This window comes from Dermacentor albipictus, chromosome 10 (genome assembly GCF_038994185.2).
Source record: "Dermacentor albipictus isolate Rhodes 1998 colony chromosome 10, USDA_Dalb.pri_finalv2, whole genome shotgun sequence".
In the NCBI taxonomy this organism is placed as follows: domain Eukaryota; kingdom Metazoa; phylum Arthropoda; class Arachnida; order Ixodida; family Ixodidae; genus Dermacentor; species Dermacentor albipictus.
Genome location: NC_091830.1, coordinates 58,202,999 through 58,217,633, shown reverse-complemented (window position 1 = coordinate 58,217,633; position 14,635 = coordinate 58,202,999). Strand labels below are relative to the sequence as shown.

The 14,635-nt window shown below is 42.8% G+C and overlaps 2 protein-coding genes across 8 annotated transcripts in view; one reads left to right on the top strand and one right to left on the bottom strand.

Annotated features, from left to right (window-relative positions):
- The window catches only part of LOC135896010 (venom metalloproteinase antarease-like TpachMP_B), a 59,721-nt gene extending 57,971 nt beyond the window's left edge, over positions 1-1,750 (top strand). Inside the window, exon 11 of one of the 2 annotated variants that reach the window (XM_070527549.1) lies at positions 1,619-1,750. In XM_070527549.1, coding sequence (XP_070383650.1) covers positions 1,619-1,732 — 114 coding nt within the window. In that variant the 3' untranslated portion in view covers positions 1,733-1,750. The remainder of the gene's footprint in view (positions 1-1,618) is intronic. The other variant, XM_070527551.1, reaches the window with a different exon arrangement.
- Positions 1,751-3,753: 2,003 nt separating this feature from the next.
- LOC135896013 (uncharacterized) overlaps positions 3,754-14,635 on the bottom strand; it is a 209,738-nt gene continuing 198,856 nt past the window's right edge. For 3 of the 6 annotated variants that reach the window (XM_070527789.1, XM_065424285.2, XM_065424286.2), the window contains 4 exons: positions 12,582-12,660; positions 11,695-11,774; positions 9,251-9,337; positions 3,754-3,934 (listed from right to left, as the gene is read on the bottom strand). In XM_070527789.1, coding sequence (XP_070383890.1) covers positions 3,866-3,934; positions 9,251-9,337; positions 11,695-11,774; positions 12,582-12,660 — 315 coding nt within the window. In that variant the 3' untranslated portion in view covers positions 3,754-3,865. Of the gene's footprint in view, positions 3,935-8,773; positions 8,935-9,250; positions 9,338-11,694; positions 11,775-12,581; positions 12,661-14,635 lie in introns of all 6 variants that reach the window. The other 3 variants (XR_011509152.1, XR_011509153.1, XM_070527790.1) reach the window with 3 other exon arrangements.

Here is a 14,635-nt window from a genome sequence, read left to right as displayed (position 1 = left end):
TTAACGTGCACCAAAATCTAAGTACATGGGTGTTTTCGCATTTCACCTCTATCGAAATGCGGCCGCCGTAGCCGGGATTCGATTCTGCAACCTCGTGCTCAGCAGCCTTACACCATATCCACTGAGCAACCACAGCGGGTAATTTGGTCTGATCGTTCGGTTTGAATCCTCTTACCTCAGCACAGCGCCCGATGCGCTACCTCCATTTGACCACTGACTAGGCAGTCACCAAAGTAGGCGAAATAACAGTTAGGTATTTCAGTGCGGAAACGAGTTATGCATGAGGCGTTACCTGCAGGGGGGATTCCATTTTCGCGCTTCCTTAAGAGCACCCGACACCATATAGGGTCACCACCACCGCGAACCATGCACGTGGCCTCCGTAATGCATGGCCCGCTGGCGCATTCAAACACTGAAACACGCGTCGTGAGGCAACAGCATACCACTATCCCGCTTCCTTTTGAATATGCTGCGGCATCTAGTGACATGGCTGATAAGTCTGCCAAGTGGCCTGTGAGACGAGAAGCGTCACCCACCGGTGCCTGCGCGCGCTGGGAATTTTTCACCCGCTCGCCGCACACTCAGAGGTATGTACTCGGTGATAGTTTCTCGAGGTGGTATTGGAAGAGCTGCACATATCGAGTGAAATTGTGGCGCGGCCTGCTAAGGCATCGGGTTGCTGTCCTTGAAGAAGCCTTTTTGACGTGACTTCAATTTTGCTTAGCATCGTATATATTTTAGGGATCTTTTTCGTCACTGTGGTGCGGCCCACTGCCAGTGGAACATACCCAGCAACCCGAGTTGGCTTTAAAGATGTTCATTGAAGACCAGCACACATACAGTGGCGCATACGCCATGCTCTAAGTCGGCATGAAGGTGTTTCTCTTACCCAGTCTTGCATCTACAGCCTTCCATGGTGGCATGAGAAATGTTCGTTGAATGAGGGCACGCATTTACAGTTCCACAAATTCAGTGACTCAATTTGGCCCGATGGTTGGATTCGAACTCTGTTACCTCAGCAGTGCAGCCCTGTGCGCTAACCATTTGACCAAGGACTACCGAGTGATGCGAGTACACGGCAGAACAGTTAGGTACAGACATACATAGAAGGCCCCGCCGGATTGTGTGTGAAGTACCCTTAAATGATAACAGAATATATTAATTCCTGAATTTTACGTGACAGATTCAGGATAAATTTGTGAGACACGTAATAATGGGGACTGCAAATGAGGTGTAATCGCATGAAGATTTTTTTTTATCTGGCACGTAAGTCTAGTACACTAGCCGTTTTTGCATTGAGCCCCAGCACAATGTGTCCTTATTATGGCTGTTTTGATGGGACCGAACGTGTGAACTCTAGCTCCGGAATAGTTAATGTCCTCTCAGTGCGAACTGCTCTGGTTAAATAGCTTGACATGATTCAAAAGCTCTTAGTGCTCTTGGTATTTTCTTTAAATTTTATTTTTTCTCTACCATAATAGTTATTGAAAAACAGCTCGGCATGCAATAAAAACTAACTATTGCGACATAAATTGAGACAGCTGTCAAAACGTGCATGTAATTGCGTGTGCAAATGCGTTGCTTGGAACTTCTTTCGATAATCAATACTTTTTTGCAGGTCTGCATTAACAAGATTTGCATGAATATTCCACGTAAACCTCCACCATTACACCGCTGGTTAATGAATCGGGCAACTGATAAGTTCCAGATATCGGATGCCCTGCATAAGTAACACAGGGTGAAAAATCCCCACCTTCAAATCGCATTTCACCACAGGACTATACAAATTTTGTCCGTGCGATTCCTTTTGCGATTTCTGATACGATTTCCTGTAAAGCGTTGGGGCATATTACGGTGCAATAAATATGTACAACACAGCAAAAACATTTTATCTGTTTGCAGTAATTGTTACTTGGGGCTTTGCCAACCAGCTGGAAACAAAGTATGCGAAGTATCTGCATTACCGTGTGTTTCCGCTATAGGCTAATGGTGTGGTAATGTTACTTCGCTGGCCATTATATTTTGGGAGTGACAACAGTGGCGCCGATTATTTATGATTGTATTCATGTGACAACCATGTGATACAATCATGTGATACATAGTTGTATCACATGTGACTCATCCACATTCTAAATGTGTGTCCTTGTGTGTAATATTTGCGTGGAGGATAATTTCAGTACTCTGACCTCTGGGATACTTACTGTCAAAAATTTGGTTAATTTAAAAAGTTGACAGTCACTTTAGCATGCGCTGAACAGGATCAAGGCGAAAGCCTGCGCATTCACGAGTCATTCGTTAACAAAATTTACATTCTCATAGAATGCGTTGTTGCTTTCTACTGCTTGTTGTTTCCCGTGAAATTCCGCGGGTTCTAGTGCCTTAATTACCCCTACCTTGGTTTTACGTGTCTTAATTAACGTCGACCTAATTAACATGAGAGCTAATGGGTTAGACTCCGACCTGAAGTCGTGGGTTCGAGCATCTAATTAACTCTATTCTAATTATGCGTCTTGATTACATTTGCCTTATTTACCGGCATATGTGGGTTATAGTGCGTTAGCTAACTCTGTCTTAGTTACAGTGCCTTGATTAAGATTGCCCTACTTAGCACTAAAGATCGTGAGCTCTATTGCCACCAGATGTCACAGATTCGAGTGCCTTAACTTGCAGTGGCGCGGCTATGGCATCCTGAGCCGGTGAAAACGAAGAGGGACCAAGTGCATGTAGCGCGAGAATACAGCACGTTAGCGTGCTGGATCTGCGAGGTCGTGGCAGCTACCACTTCTCAGGCCAGCTATGGCTTGCCTGCCTCAGGAGCTGCCTTCCGAGCCTGAGCGGCCGACCTGAGCGGCCGTGGGATCGGCCACTCCCTAGATTCTGCGGCACCATGCTTGGCCGGCCTAAATAAACCGTCGCTATGGCCGCCTATCTCTTCGCGCTCCCCTCCTACAAGTTCTATAATAACTGTGCCTTAATTGCCTTACCGTTATGAATGGCTAAGTTCGTGGGTTTGGTAAAATTTTGGTACCATTGAATTTTGGTGCCAAAACGCCAGACGGTAAATTTTTCGAGCCTTTAGACATCTAAGGATTCCTCCTTAATAACACTGCAGCGTGGGGAATGCTTACAGCAAGCGTAGATGCGGGTGTGTCGAAAACGCAGACGCGAGAACAGATGCCCGGCAATTTTAATCTCAAGCAAACATGTGTACCCCTTTCTAAATAGGCAATTATATACAGGGATTTCAGTCCCCAGGGCCAGCCATAGACTGGTCGTATGCTTGCTATTCACTGCCGACCTTCACATCTCCCCTATTAAAGAAAATTGGAGAAGAGAGGACATAAAAGAATGACAAATTTCAGTGCTCCGAGTGAACAACACGTCGGCCACTGGGCGTCTGCACCGCTTCATCACACTGTGATGAAGTTTCGCGGACGCGTAGTGGCCTCCTGACTCTGATTTGCTGGCAGACTTTGAAGAGCAGCACTGTATTCTAGAAAATATTCTGCTGGGGATGAGCTGGTACTATGTTACCTTTTGAGGCGCCTAAAGGAGTTGGGGTATCTTATTTTCTCCGAGAGACCACATGAAAATATCAGATTTCCCCTTTGTGATATGCGTTGATGCTTTACAGGTGATCTCCCCTTGTGCTAAGACCTTGGAGGTGCCTGTCTCCCATCGGTATTATTCAGCGTGGGTACATCGCGAAAAAAAAATTGTGTATGAATTTTCGGTGAATGCAGACTTACTACATGAATACAAACGTAATTTATTTCTTTGCGGATCAACTCCATGAATACGCGGTTGGCTTCTGGAAGTACTCGTGGATGTCCGCAATGGTAAAATATGAAATGGTTGTCTTCTGTCAGGCACAGTGCATTTTTTCATGACATTTTCCATTGCAGCACCAGCCCAGGCGATTTCTATCGAGGAACTGCAATGAGCGTGTTACATAGTTGAAAGGCAGGAGAAAACTTTCGTACCAAATGAATCAAATAAATACGGGTACCGAATGCGTGTAGACAAGTAAAGATACAGCAACTGTATTCATATGCTTCATTTATTTATTCGATCGTTGTATTTTACCAATGTCCGCGACCTACACAACAATTGCTTCATGTTCAGTGCAGCATCGTGGAGAAATGAGGTTGTCATGGCGCAAATGATGGTAGGGCGCTATTTCTTGAAGCATGACTTTTTGAATAAACAAATAAGTCTACATACTGAAAAATTGCGTAATCATTGTTTGTTGTCTTTAGTAGCACGAATGTCAACTCTTACAAATCGCATTTAAAAAAAAGAAGTAATTAGTCGAATTTGTCAGACTGCGCAAGATCAAATATACGAGATTGGCAAGACTTCAAAGATTAGCGAGAAAGTGTCACACTGCAAAGTTCAAATATCCAAAATATATTTAGCCTGTGCTAGCTAGGTTGGTATCTTTCAAATCAAAATTTAACGCCTAAATTAAGAAGCATTCAATATCACCATAATTTTTATAGTTAACCTGCTCTGGGCAAGGCCAGTTTTTATATTAGTCACATTGATTGTAACAAAACGTACACAGGGCATCATACAATGTTTCAATTCTAATATGAATGACGTTCTGTACTTATAAAGTAAAGAAGCACCTCAAATTTCCTTTCGTTCAGCTGAGCATTTAGAGAAATATGTGTAGGTCAAGAGAGAGTTTCAAAATGACTCTTGCCCTCCACAGAGCAAAGAAATTCTGCATGAGCGTCACCTTTTTTTCTTTTTTTTACAGTGGCAAAACATTTTTTAACTTCTATTGCATAGTGCAAGATTCGAGAATGTGAACGAGAAAAGATGGTGGCAGCGACAGTTTTGCCATATTAGCCGTGAGTTCTGGCAGAACGCGTACCTTTGCTCCTTTATTACCTCCGTTGGCGATCTGTGTTTGTTAGCTGCAATTTTTAAGCGTGGACATTCATACAATCTCCAAATAAGTGCATTTACAAAGCCATAGGCCATCCAAATAGACAGTTATAGCGATGCCTGATGCGTTATACGCTACTCTTACACTTTACCACCACGTGTCTTGTCAGCATACGGGTTTCTTAACAACTACTGCAGGAAACGGATGTTCACCGCCTGTTCCTGCAATCGCATAACATTGAAGCGCCCAGGCATCCCGTCTATATCGAAGCTCTCCATTGCTACTTGCTCTTCCTGGCTATACCAAGAAGTAAAGGCAAAAGTAATGATCACTTAGTCTCATACCACGTTGGCAACTAGGTATCAGCGATATTCTTTTTATATAGGAGGTTATGGCCAAGTACTGCACCAGGGTGGCCAATCCTGCTCTGGTGAGGGAGTGCGTTACCAGTTCTGGTCACTGGGATTAGGCCACACTCCAGGCCTGTTTATGCAATTTTATCAACACGCGGATTTTTTTTTAATCCGTTGGAAAATTGCCGGCACCGGGATTCGAACCACGGACCTCTTGCACGCGAGGCGGGTGTTCTACTTCTACGCCACCGCTGCACCGCTGATATTTTTTTAGTTCTCAATCTCAGCGCCTCATTCTGATACGCCTGTGTCGAACGAGCCACAAAGACGTGCAGGTGTTGCTGATTTCTACCGGCCAGACGACGTTCGACGATTCGCACTGGCACGGACTGGTGTACAAGAAATAACATCTAAAATTAAATATGAGGCAATGGTGTGCAGGATAGAGTCTGTGGAAAGGAAGCCCACTGTAGAAGAATATGACGCACCAAACAATAACCCCAAAAAGACAAAGCTTTACGATAATTCTTGTTATTATTCCCAAATTCCGGTCAGAGGGTGCGAGAAGGCATGGTAACTGAATAACGTATCTTTACATGAACGCAATCTCCGCATAACATTTGGAAATGTTCGAGAAGCCATTTCTTTTGTTCTGCAAGAATATGCTAGTATCCTTCCAGGGCTACAAAGTAAAAAAAACGTGACAGTCATTTAACAAACGCTAAAGAGGATGAACGCGGAAGACTGTGCGCTCATGAGACGTTCATTAACTTGACATTCTCGTTCGATTGCAATGTTGCTTGCTAGTGCTTGTTTTCTCCAGCCGAAATTTGTGGGTAGGAGTGCGTTAAATAAATATATATTAATTATATGTGCCTTAATTTTCTCCGCCTTATTTAGCACAAAAGATCATAGGTAGCACAGGCACCAATAGTTGTGGGCTTGACCATGAAAGGTGCCACCATCAATTGTGGTGCTATTCAATTTTGGTCTCACAACATGCTGAGGGTTTGACTACCACCAAAGGTCGTGGGTTCGAGTGCCTTAATTACTTTGCCCTAATTAACAGTACAGTTCGTGGGCTCGACTCCCTCCAATGGTCATGGCTGGCACCTTGAATTTTGGTGACCTTAAATGTCGGTTAATAACGCCAGGCAGTTAATTTTTCCATAATGACGTTTCTCGATCAATGGGGTACTTAGGACTTTCGCCTGAATAATCTGTGCGAAGCGTAAGATGTTGGAGTAGGGCAAATCTAAACGACACGAAAATGGAAACTGTGGGGAGACGAATGTCAGAATGGCTTCAGAATGAGTGGAAAAAGTAAATAAAGCTAATCTGCTATTTGGAGTATTGGGGCTGCAGTATAAATTTTTGTGCTAGTAGCCGCTAGCAGATTCGATATCGCCGATAGGGTGAACAAATGGCATTTTAACCATTTACGTGGGCTGCAACAGCCCTACTAGTAGACAGGAGCCCCTCTTTGCGCTGCAGGTAATCAAAGAGTTTAAGCGAGTAGTTTTTACGCAGGAGTCGTATATGAAGACATCCTTGTTGCTTCACCTTGCCGGATCGGATGTGATCAGATCTGAGCTTACAAACAAGTTCCAATACCCTTACGACCTTCTATAGTTGCAGGTAGACATGATGAACTGAATATTATTGTTAGAAAGGGCACTGTTCCCATACATCAGCAATGTTGCACCTAGCCAATGAACCTAAAGACTGCAAGCGCGGTAACGTCGTTCTATTAGCAGCCACATGTTACTTGGGGATCAGCAACATGCGCCGTTCAGCCACGTCCATCACAGTGTAAATCGCGGATTCGTACGCAGAAGAGCTGGCGTCGAAGAACACGAGCTAGTTTAACTTTCTAGGCAAATTCTCCTTCGCAAAACAACCAGCTACCGCTATTTTCTGCAGTTGCAGGAGCTGTCAGACAAACCCGTGCAAGGCTTCACGAAGGTTGTCAAATAACGTCTTATGCCAGCATAATCCTCATGTCTACAGTTCTTGGAATATTATATTTATAATGATCGTATATAACCCAAAAAGTCCAAGTGGGTCGAATATTCTTGAAGCCCCTTATGAGGTAAACAGTTTAGTGTATAGCTTGTTTTGCAAAATGTCTAATGGAGGATCCAAAGAAAACGTTAAAGCGTCTTTTGCCGAATTCCAAGCGACTCCAATTGTTTTGGCGGGTTTCTGAAGTAGAGCAACCATTTCGTCTTTGTAGAATCTGGCATTTCAAAGCACAAATTAAGTAGCCGGAATTCGTAGTCCATTTGCGTAGGATTATTTCCGCCAGCTTCATAATTTATTTGCCTTTGTGACCTAGTTTTTCTGTCTCTCCTGCCGTGGTACCACTTGTAAACACCTGATATGCGTCAAATGACTAGGGCGATGGGTTTGCCGTTTATTCATTTGTATCAGGTGCTCGCCTCACATACTAAAAAAGTTACTATCAGCAGGAATGGGCTGCAATTTGGGGATCAGCGATGGCGATGCGGGTGGTGCACATTTCAAAGACGTCACTCCTACAGCTCGTCATCGGTCACTTCTACTGCGCAGGATAAGGCACCTGTGGACACTTCCTTACGACGACGGCAAAGGCCAAAGTTCAGGACAAAAATATTAACCCTTATGTCATCAAGTTCTTATAGAATTACACTCTTAGTGGTAATGTCCAGCGTACATCGTCCCCTAGGTAGAATAAATAGCGGGTTTTGTGGAGGAATCCTAGGTGCAGAATTACATCTGGCGCTGAATTAGCTAGTTTTCGGGAGTAAAGGAGCCATGGTTGCTTTTTGACGGTGGGCGTTGAGGGGACAGATAGAGGGAGGACTAACGGCAGAAAGGTTGCGAAAAGTACAGTTGACATCTCGGTTGCAGCAAGCAGCTGGACCATGCCGTGACAGCGTCAAGGATGAATTGCTGTGTCGTATATTGGGGTTCAAAAGGGCTGCGCTTAAAGCGGCAAAGATGAGGGAAGAATAGAGCACGTTGCGCAAACGACGAAGGGTTTTTGCAGTAGCAACCAACTTCATCGACACTGCAAGAATTAAAGCAGAGGCGCCAATCATCCTGAGTTCTGCATTCAGCGGGATCGTGAGACCATGGAGTGAACCGTTGGTAAACAGGGTATGAATTCGGAGCCAAAGAAGCAGATGTAGGACTGACTGCTGCGCAAGCATCGGAAGCCCTGAGATTTGCGAGTTTGTTTTGCACCATGACTTGGACGTGTGAAACCACTGGCTTGTTCGAGTCGCTGCCATTGGAGTTGGTAAATAAGCTAGCTGGAAACATCGGTTGTATTTCACGGTCAACAATCCTCGTTGATTCGGCCGAAGGTGATGAAAGGTGAGATGTGGCGCTGCATACGAATACGTCACGACGGTGTTGTGAAACCGGGCGAATGGTATTTTATCGGTTTTATCGGTTGTATTTTATCGGTTGTTATCGCTGTAACATATGCTACCTTAGCCAGCGTGACTGTGAGGTCTCCGTGATTGTCATCACTCACCCTTTCTTACTGTGTCAGCTTCTCAACATGGGCGGTATCTGTCAAGTTGAACGTTCATGGTTCTTGAAAGTGGAAAAAAAAGCGTAGCATGGTTGGTCGTCCTGCAGCATATTCGGGCTTGCCTGCCATGGTGGGTCATTGCAGCGTCATCCGCTTTGAGGCTGCATTGTTTGGCAACAATAACACGCAGCTCCACCAATGTGTGACTGGGTGTCAAGTACATGAGAAGCAGGGCACTATAAAAAGGCCGACTTTTTGCAGAGATACCTACAATAACTGAACACACGCAATGTCCTGCTGATCGCTGTCTTCTTTGTCAAAGGAAGCGGCACATAACAATAGACATGTATGCATTTATGTTACATAATTTCTTAGGCGTGCTAGTACCCATGCCTACAAGTTTTACGTGGACTCATTGCTAATGTGAATAATTGATTAATATTACCGTTATTAATAACAAATATAGTAAGACCTCACCTGGCACGTGCTATTACTGGTGTAAAATCCAAAATACCATCCATCCTTTATCTTGCAGTACCGTCGACAATCAAAAAGGGCATTTTTCTGCAAATAATGCCGAAATAAACTTTTTTCTCTGTATGGCTGCTGGTCTACACGTTAAGCATCCAGGTTACTTGCACTTTATGTGTGACTCTTGTTTTGTAGAGAATTGTTGTAATTGACACACATTCACCGTTCACCATTCGTTTGTAAACAACTAGTGCAATAAGACTTTCTACTGTTGTAAAATAAGAGAGACAGGTAAACTAATGTTATACATGTCAAATAATTATTGGCTATAATTTCTTCCGATCCGTTGAATCAATCGTAGAACGCCTACGGTTAGCACATAATAGCCTTTATACTATAGAACGATTCATAGGAAGCTGAAGATGAGATTTTTCCAGCGTTAGTAATGCCGCCGGCAATAAAAAAAAATCGTCGAGGTCACCATTGCTAAATTATGGTCCTCACGGCTCTACCTAACCGCATAACAGCAAATTCGGATTGCTGTTCGTTTTTTTCCATGTGTGTTCTGCAACATTCTTGCGCTTACTGCCCATTACTGCTAATTCTATAAAATTTTATGCAATAAAATAATACTTTCCCCTGATAAGTTTCCGAAAGTGGTAGCGTACACAGATGCCTCACAAATCCTCGCAGTTAAAGAAAGAAGCTATCCTTGCCCGCCAACAGAACTTTGGGAAAGTCCTTTCCAGGAGGTCGCTGTAACATATCGAAGAGATACCAGAACATGAAAGCCTGAGGCGAAGAAACTACGAGTCGAAGGGCAGCAACTCTGAATAAATATTACGGCTTCTCTCTTCGATGCGACGCTCCTTTCGAGGTGATTGACTGCGCGTCCTGACTGCCTACTTGTCGTGAAGTGTATAAAATTTAATGATAGACCCCACATTTGCTAGTTTGCTTCATTTCATTCAATATGGAAGGCAAAGCTGGGAACAGCTTTTTAATTTCATGTGCATGAATTATTTGCACTTTCTGATAACATAGACTGAAGTCAAATAAATAGTTCATTATCATAGTATCGTTGAGCATAAAACCTCTACAGAGGTATTTGTCTGCAAAGCCTAATATAGTTTAGCTATATCTAGATAAAAACTATACCGTAACTTCATTTAGGTGCATGTTAAGCAATAAAAATTGCCGGTGTTCCAACGTTGCTCCACTGCGGCACACCACATTATTCACTCTGCAGTTCCGGGAGTTTGAACTTCACAACGTATCCTAACTTTGACAGTAAGAGCATTCTATGTGTGTGGCTAAATAAATTAGGTAGGTTCTATTTTTGCTCTTTCGGCTTTGAACCGTGCTTATTTGTGTGCTGTTATTGCTTCCTGGCTTGGGATATTTCAGGACGACAATGTCAACGTCAAAGTTTTTGAATGATTGATACCAAGATACCCTATTAGCACATTTGACACCGTACTATGTGACTCTATACGTTACCCGGAAAGTCAATTTGAAAAAGTACTTTTTAGCCTCGTTGGCAACGCAAACTGTCACAACAGAAGCGTCTTTTCTGTCCAGACAGCAGCGAAAATATTTGAAGTGAAACTAATATGCACCCGATCAATGTCGTAGTCTTGCTTGCCAGGTGTCTTTGATGAAAGACTATGTAGATTTTGTACATATTGAGCCGCATTCCTCCTCACCCCCCACGCCACAGTCATCAGCCTGAGCTGACCGTACCGTATCTTTCTTGTAAAAGCATAAGAAAAGAAGACAACCCAAGCAAAACGTTGCTGCTATGCTGCTTTGAGTGAACCGAGTGCGTGATTCTTTACACAGAACGCTGTTATGTGTTCTCCTGAAGAGAAGAACATCAAGATGCATGTAGGAAAATGTTGCGACATCTTGAGCAGATGACAAGAGGATACCGAAACGGCTGTTGAATGAAAAGCTAGTAAAAGGTAATCTTTTTGGTTGTCCTTCTCAACTAGATAATTTAACATCCAGAAAGAGCTGCTAGGGTTACATGTGCACTGACAGTCATGATTTGACATGATCATCAAAGGCATGTATTTTTTGGTTGTGACTGTGCACCACAGGTCAACTGTGGTGCACAGTTGACCTGTGGCACCACCCAATGGGTCAAAACATGATGAGTCACCATTGTCCTGTGGCACCACATGATGGGTCACTAATAAACTAAACGCAGTCACAGGGGATTTTACGGCTTCATTACGCACAAAATTCTTGTAGACATTAATGATATAAGTCCTTTTACAGTAATAGCCTGTGTAACTGAAATGAGCCAAGTTCCAAAGGAACGTAAAATATTGTTTTTTACAAGCCAAAACAACATTCACAAAGCTTATTTAACCGGTTCATACAACTGCACTAAATTTACGTAGTGAATCTTTCTAGTGTTTTGTAGACGGCGCTGAAATGCTCACCCCGAGATGCTCCTTATCTGGACATTGTTTGTATTTTGGTGCAAATACTTCTGCAACTGCTTTTATACTACCTGGGTCATCTGAAAGGAAAACATCACAATAACAAAAAATTAGTGATAATGGCCTAATGGTTCAATACATCGTATAACTGCTAAAGTACACACACCAAGAGTATCCATGAATCCTGCGTTTATTTCACCGCTGCAATCAAATTTTATTATTCTTGGTATGCCCCCCCCCCCTCTATTTGTGTTACATAAATATGTCTGGCAGAAATGCAGACGCTGGTGCGGAGAGTGCCCCAATAGGGCGCTTTTGATTTCATTAAAATATAACAAGAAAAAAGACATTTCGCGTTAATTTGGCGCCGTCCACATTAGGATCCGGCTGTATACATTGACAATTCCATACTTTATACAGCGCACACAGTGCAGATTGTGTGCAACACTGATGTTTGCTTCATTTATGTTGTAGACTTGCGCATATATGTGAATATACTATATTGCCTTTCTAAAGCAAATACCGGGCAAATAATTTTGCATGCAAGTTTACTATATTAATATATGCAATGCAGGATGTGGCTGTTTCAAAAGTGTATAGTTCGAGCAAGCTACATGAAAATAAGCGGTGGGACAGAACATTTCTTTTGAACGTGATGATTGGGGTTTGATGGTGTTTCGAAAAGCCCACGTATAATATGGTACTCGTCCTTCGTGTATGTTATTTGAAGTTGAAAGTTTGTCAAATGTAATCATGCAAACATTCGTACCCCATCATTTTCTTCTGGAGCTGATAGAGAAGTTTGTTATCTATGTCACTCATCTAATCTTTATAATTTCTATTGAAAAGTAAGCTCGACAGTTTCGTAAAGGTAAAATACCACTTACCTAATAAGTCATATGCTACACATTCCCCGTTTTTGCAAATTCCTGCCTTTCCTTGAAGCCTTCCACCACGATTCAGCTGCTACAAAAACGATCAGAATATGTTGGTTGCAGTACGCAACTTCATGCCTAGAAATTGAACGTAATTCCTTTCATCATGAATTAATGTTATTTTAGTGTCTGGTGCATGCAACAAACGCGAGAGGTTTTATTCCAAGGGTAACTCTAAGGAAATCATGTGCATTCGTTTTTTATTGAAACAAACTACCTTTCACAGGCATCAAGAATTGCCGTGAAGCATGTCTATAAAGTTTTAAACAATTTGGACATTCTGAATGGCGAGTTGGCTATAGTTTACCTAATATTTCTGCTACTAATAAAAAGCTATAAACTTCACATTGGTTAGTTTCAGGCAACCCACCCTAAGATCGACCAAGGCGTGCGCCCTCCTTCCCACTATTCTGTGTAGTATCCGGGACAACAGATTGCAAAAAATAAAAAATAGCTGTTAAACACTATCAAATGGGTGAGAACAATCCCTCGCAATTTTCATGATTCAAATTGTCTCTCAAATATCGTTCTGGCTATATCACTTCGTTAAGGAAGCATGCTAATCTCCCTAAAATTCTATCTCGTTATGTACTTTTGAAACCGAACAGCTTTCCTGTGCTGTTCGGTTTGCTTTCAAGGTCGGCGGATGGTGATCAGCGGTAAAAATACACCAATAAAAAAATGGAGATGCCGAGGTGCTTACGCGCTACCAACTGGCGAGGCGCGTTCGTTGATGTACGCCAACTACTACAGTTTCTTGAGAAGCACGCACTGCCTCTAAAGAACGTAGGGAGTCTGTAGGCTTAGATTCTGTAGTGAAGCGCTCAAGAAGGAAAGCCGTCCTTGTCTTCCGTTGCACTCTTTCTCTCTTACACTAAGCAAAGCAAGGATATCAGTCGCTTTTTATGCTTACAATATAGCGCCGCTAGAGGGAACACATAGAGAACGGGCTGTACCGCGTATGCAGCCACTTATACTACACTGGCAAGTGGGCTGGTTAACGGATATTTGGTCGGTGTAATTAACCACTAAAAGAACAAATGCAACCTTCTAATCCGATTAGGACAAATATGCGCGTTGAAGCGTATCAGTCATTTATTATAGTGAATAGCCTTCTAGAAACGCTCGTCTATTGAGTATTGATTGTGGGTTCGCGCTCGCATGCCTTGATTTATGGGCAGAAACGTTGAGTAGAAAGTTAGTTGCCAGATAGAGCACACTATACTTGAAAGGCGCGATTTCGCTAGTGTATGCAATGCAATAGAGCCAATACCTGAACAGCTTCTCAGATTGAACAAGGCGTTTAAATAGCGACCAGGCGCAGAAGCGCACTACCAATAACCCCGTACAATTGCATTCAATCACTTGGAAAGTGCAGGTTGTGGTGTAAATACATAATATACTTGGCTCAATTGTTGATCTGTTGGCAAAATGAATTTAGAGAAAGTTTGTATGTCTCAAAATTGTATTTAGCGCTTTTATTTATTCCAAATTAACTAAACTTATTCGACACGTTGGGAAGGAGTCCAATGCATGCAAATGCTACTGACATTAGTCACACTGGTCTGCAGAAGAGCAGCTGTTTAGTTGCCGTCCTACATTTTTTTTTGTATGTACGGTGAAACAACAAAATTTTACGGAACTCGAAATTCGAGGAAATGCTGAATATCTGCGCAGCCTCAGAACGCAGTTTAGTATTTACATTTACAGCCTCTGTCCGTGTGTGTGAACGACATAGTGATGTTCGGTTTTACTGACTACTGTAGAGGCAGCTTGGAAATCGGAGGTTTTCTCTGATATCATGGTTCGTAGACTTTTGTGGTTGACTGTACGTGTGGTGACGTTATTAGCCTGATATTTATCCAACTCAGAGATTTCTACCATTTCCATTCCATAGAAAGTTCCATAGATGTTCCGCGTTCATCTTCACACTTATTCTGGGTTAATCCTTCAGCGCAGCGTTTTGTGTTGTTTGGTTCCTGTTCTATTTTACCGCTGTTAGTACA